Source organism: Hordeum vulgare, chromosome 5H (genome assembly GCF_904849725.1).
Source record: "Hordeum vulgare subsp. vulgare chromosome 5H, MorexV3_pseudomolecules_assembly, whole genome shotgun sequence".
In the NCBI taxonomy this organism is placed as follows: Eukaryota; Viridiplantae; Streptophyta; class Magnoliopsida; order Poales; family Poaceae; genus Hordeum; species Hordeum vulgare.
The window spans coordinates 110,685,828-110,689,343 of NC_058522.1; the positions used below are offsets into that span (position 1 = coordinate 110,685,828).

Here is a 3,516-nt window from a genome sequence, read left to right on the forward strand (position 1 = left end):
AACGTAGCAGCATCATAGAGAAAGGAACCGGTGGCGAGAGGAAGTTCTGATGCGTCTTCTCTGGAGAGGAGCGACCTCTCTTTTATAGACGCGAGAGAAGGAGGCGAGAGGCCAGCGACGGAGACAAAACGAACACACAACAGCCGAAGAGTTCAGCTTCTCCGAGTGACCTTTCGTATACCAGTCGTGCATGGCAAAAATTTAGTTCGGCTCATTCCCGCAACCCGCGGCGCGGCGGGCGATGGAGGAGGAGGAGCACGCGTGCATGTCTCTCTTGTTCTCAAGCTCATACATGTGTGGAAACATCCTCCCTTATAAGGAGATCCGACTCCCACTAAACTAGCAATGTGGGACTAAACATTTCAACATTTTGCCTTGCACAAATGGGCTGCGTGGGCCTCTAGGATTTATTAGGAATTTTTTAAAATTATATATTGGGCTGGCCAAAAATTTCAGCATCGACGTCTTCCTCGTCTTGGTCGACGATTTGGAAGAGCGCGAAAGTGCATCACATGACGTCTTGCGGGGAAATGCACCAAAGACGGTGTACTTCGCACCTCCAATGACGGGTAGGGCGACGACGACAGTGCCGCGTGAGAGCAGGGTTGCTGGATGGCGCCATGTGCGACGACGTAGATGAGCCCAACGACGACGTGAACTCGAGCGGGGTCGACGCTGGGGGCGGCGACGACTCATGTTGGCTGCTGGTCAAAGTCGTGATGACGACTATGGATTGGATTGGCCCAGAGATTTTGTTTTTTTTTTCTTGTGAGGGGCCGATACATGGTTAAACCGAACGTATGCTCGTTAAGGACGGAGGAGCCGGTAAGGCAAGGTTGGGCGGCCGCCTCACCTTGATTTTCTAAAAGGCGTTCATTCAGGTATATGTCTTGTTCGACTGGATGGTTTTCTTTGAACTAGTCATGGTCTAGCTGGGAAAATAAGATAAATACAACGAGGCCCTGTGTATGAACTCGCCCTGTTGGGTTGTTGGCCATCAATTTAGCACTTAAGTTGGCATTTGGTTTTTGCAAGCACATGTTCCACTGCATCGACTCAAAAATATGAGTGCATTCCCTATAAAAGTTGAATGCATTAGTTATAAAGTCACGTCAAGCTCTATCGTTGTCTCACATCCCAATAAAACTTAGTCTTTCGGTCCATCGCTATTACTTGTAGTGACAGAACCTTTTTATGTCAGATTTGCCCTACCTTTTTTTTATCCTCTGCCAGCTTGTACGTATGGCGTATAGGTATCGACGGTCCATCACACATATGAAAATGGTTACATGATCGATATTGCCCTTTATACGTTTGGCTTGTCTCGTCATTTAATTTTGAATTGACTGATAAGAAAGAAGTGCATGTATCACAAAACCAAACTGCTCAAATATTTATCTCCATCAATGCTTGAAGCAACTTACACACGAAATGCGAGCTTAAAACAGGGATTAAACACTCATATATACCTCAATAATTTATACTAAAGCTTATCAATTGATTTTTCTCGCGAAGTCGATGAGGAGGCAAACAACACAAGCTACTTGATCATATTACTTTATTTATTTATGCGACAAATAATTTCGAACGAAGGGAAAGTTGATTTATTTCTGATGTTTCTCGTTTTGGTTTAATTAGGCGTACTCGGCAGGGTGGGCGACCAGGTATGCCTCGACCATCTTGAGCAGGTCGAGGTACCCGGCGGCGAGCGCCGCCTGGTCCTCCGCCGACAGCGCCCCGCCACCGTCCAGCCTCTCGTACTCTACCCTGAGCTTCGCCACGCAAGCACCATCCCCGGACGCCTCGAGCTTCATCTCGACCACCTGCGACTTGAGCTGGCCACTTACCTTGTCGCCCTCCAGCACCTCCGTCTTGAACATCCTGGCCGCGTTGTCGCGCGCCACCACGCAGCTCCTCATCACGCCCGAGCCTGACAGCTCCGCCGCCGCCGGGCTGAGCGTCATGGTGAAGACGCTGCCCGGTCCGCCGTCGCCCTCCACGTCCACAACGTCGATGAAGCCCGCGCAGGCCTTGGGCAGGGCGGCCGTGTCCTCGCCGGAGAAGACCACCTTCCACAGTCGCTCCGTCGACACCGCCAGGGCGCACTGCTCGGTGATGACACAGCCGGCGACCATCTTGTTCTTGTCCGTCGGTCACTTGCTCGCTGCACACTAGCGCTGCTGGCAAGTTCTAGTGAAGAGTGAAGACTGGTGATGAGTGAGAGCAAGCAAGGGGCTGATTTATATAGAGTAGGTGCAAAAGAAAAATACAGAGCAAAGCAAGAGATCCATAAAATAGTAATTGATGAACTTGGACCGAAGATCACATGGTTTGACTCTTGGAACGTTCAGGCTGCTATTTCTTTCTGCAGCTGTTGAATCTTCTTCCCATGTGTTCGTGCTGCTGACTCCTCGGTCCAGATTCTAGGTCGCAAATTCGCACAGCTGGGGTGACTTTACTCGCCCGGAGTTATGCCTCGTCCGTACCGATTCCTAATAAAAAGGAAACCTTCTAACCGGCGCGTCGGTCGAATCGTTCGCGTGCGGTCCGCACGGTTGATTGGACAGGGTTTGCAACATTTTTTCGTTCAGATTTATTGTAACCATATTTAAATTTGCTATAACCGTTTTCATTTTGTTACAATTTGTCCATTGCAAAGTTATATCCACGTTTGGTTACAACTTGAGTTTGTTGGATTTTTTTCTACAATCGGAGTTTGATTTTTGTTACAACCGTGTTAATTTTTGCCACAACCGTTCATTAAAAAAGTTACATACACGTACGTGAGAGTTGCAACCCGAGTTCATTTGATTGTTTTGCTACAACCCACATTTTGTTTTGCTACCACGCATTATCAACGTCCTTTTTTTGCTACGACCACGTTGAATTTTTTTGCTACAATCTTTTTTTTTTTGCAACCGTGGACGAAATTTACTGCGTCGTGGCCTAAATTTGTTGCATCGAAGGATTTTTGCTGCATGGAAGATCTAACGGTGCGATCCGTGGATCTGACGACTAGTCTGCGACCGGTGCGACCCGTGAATTTTTTTGGCACCATTACAATGTGCACAAAAAAAGAAGGGTGCCAAGATCAAACCTTTGGTTGATTAAGTTTTGACGTAGTCTGGGATCGACGACGTCCTTGTCTCGTTCGACGACGTGGAAGAGGCAAGTGTGTCACACAACGCCAGGCGGGGAGGAGTGCCGAAAACGATATGCTTGGCGCCGCCAATTGCGGTGAGGGCGATGACAACGGTGCCGCATGCAAGGAGGGATGCTAGACGGCGCCACGTGCGACACGTCCGATGAGCCCAACGTTGACGTGAAATCAAACGGGATCCATGCAGGGGACGGCGACGATTCATGATGGCCACCGATCGAACTCGTGATGACAACTATAGATCAGGAGAGGCGGCGGTTTCGGTTTTTTTTCTTGCGAGGGGCCGGTATATAGTGTAGCCGAACGTATGCTTATACGAGGTCGTGCCAACGGGCCACCACACGTACGAAAGTGCA

At 49.1% G+C, this 3,516-nt stretch overlaps 1 protein-coding gene across 1 annotated transcript; it reads right to left on the reverse strand.

Moving 5' to 3' along the window:
- Window positions 1-1,367: 1,367 nt before the first annotated feature.
- On the reverse strand, window positions 1,368-2,207 carry LOC123396244 (major allergen Dau c 1-like). Its single transcript, XM_045091249.1, has one exon. The coding sequence runs from the start codon at window positions 2,133-2,135 to the stop codon at window positions 1,635-1,637; it is 501 nt and encodes a 166-aa protein (XP_044947184.1). The 5' UTR covers window positions 2,136-2,207; the 3' UTR covers window positions 1,368-1,634.
- Window positions 2,208-3,516: the final 1,309 nt, after the last annotated feature.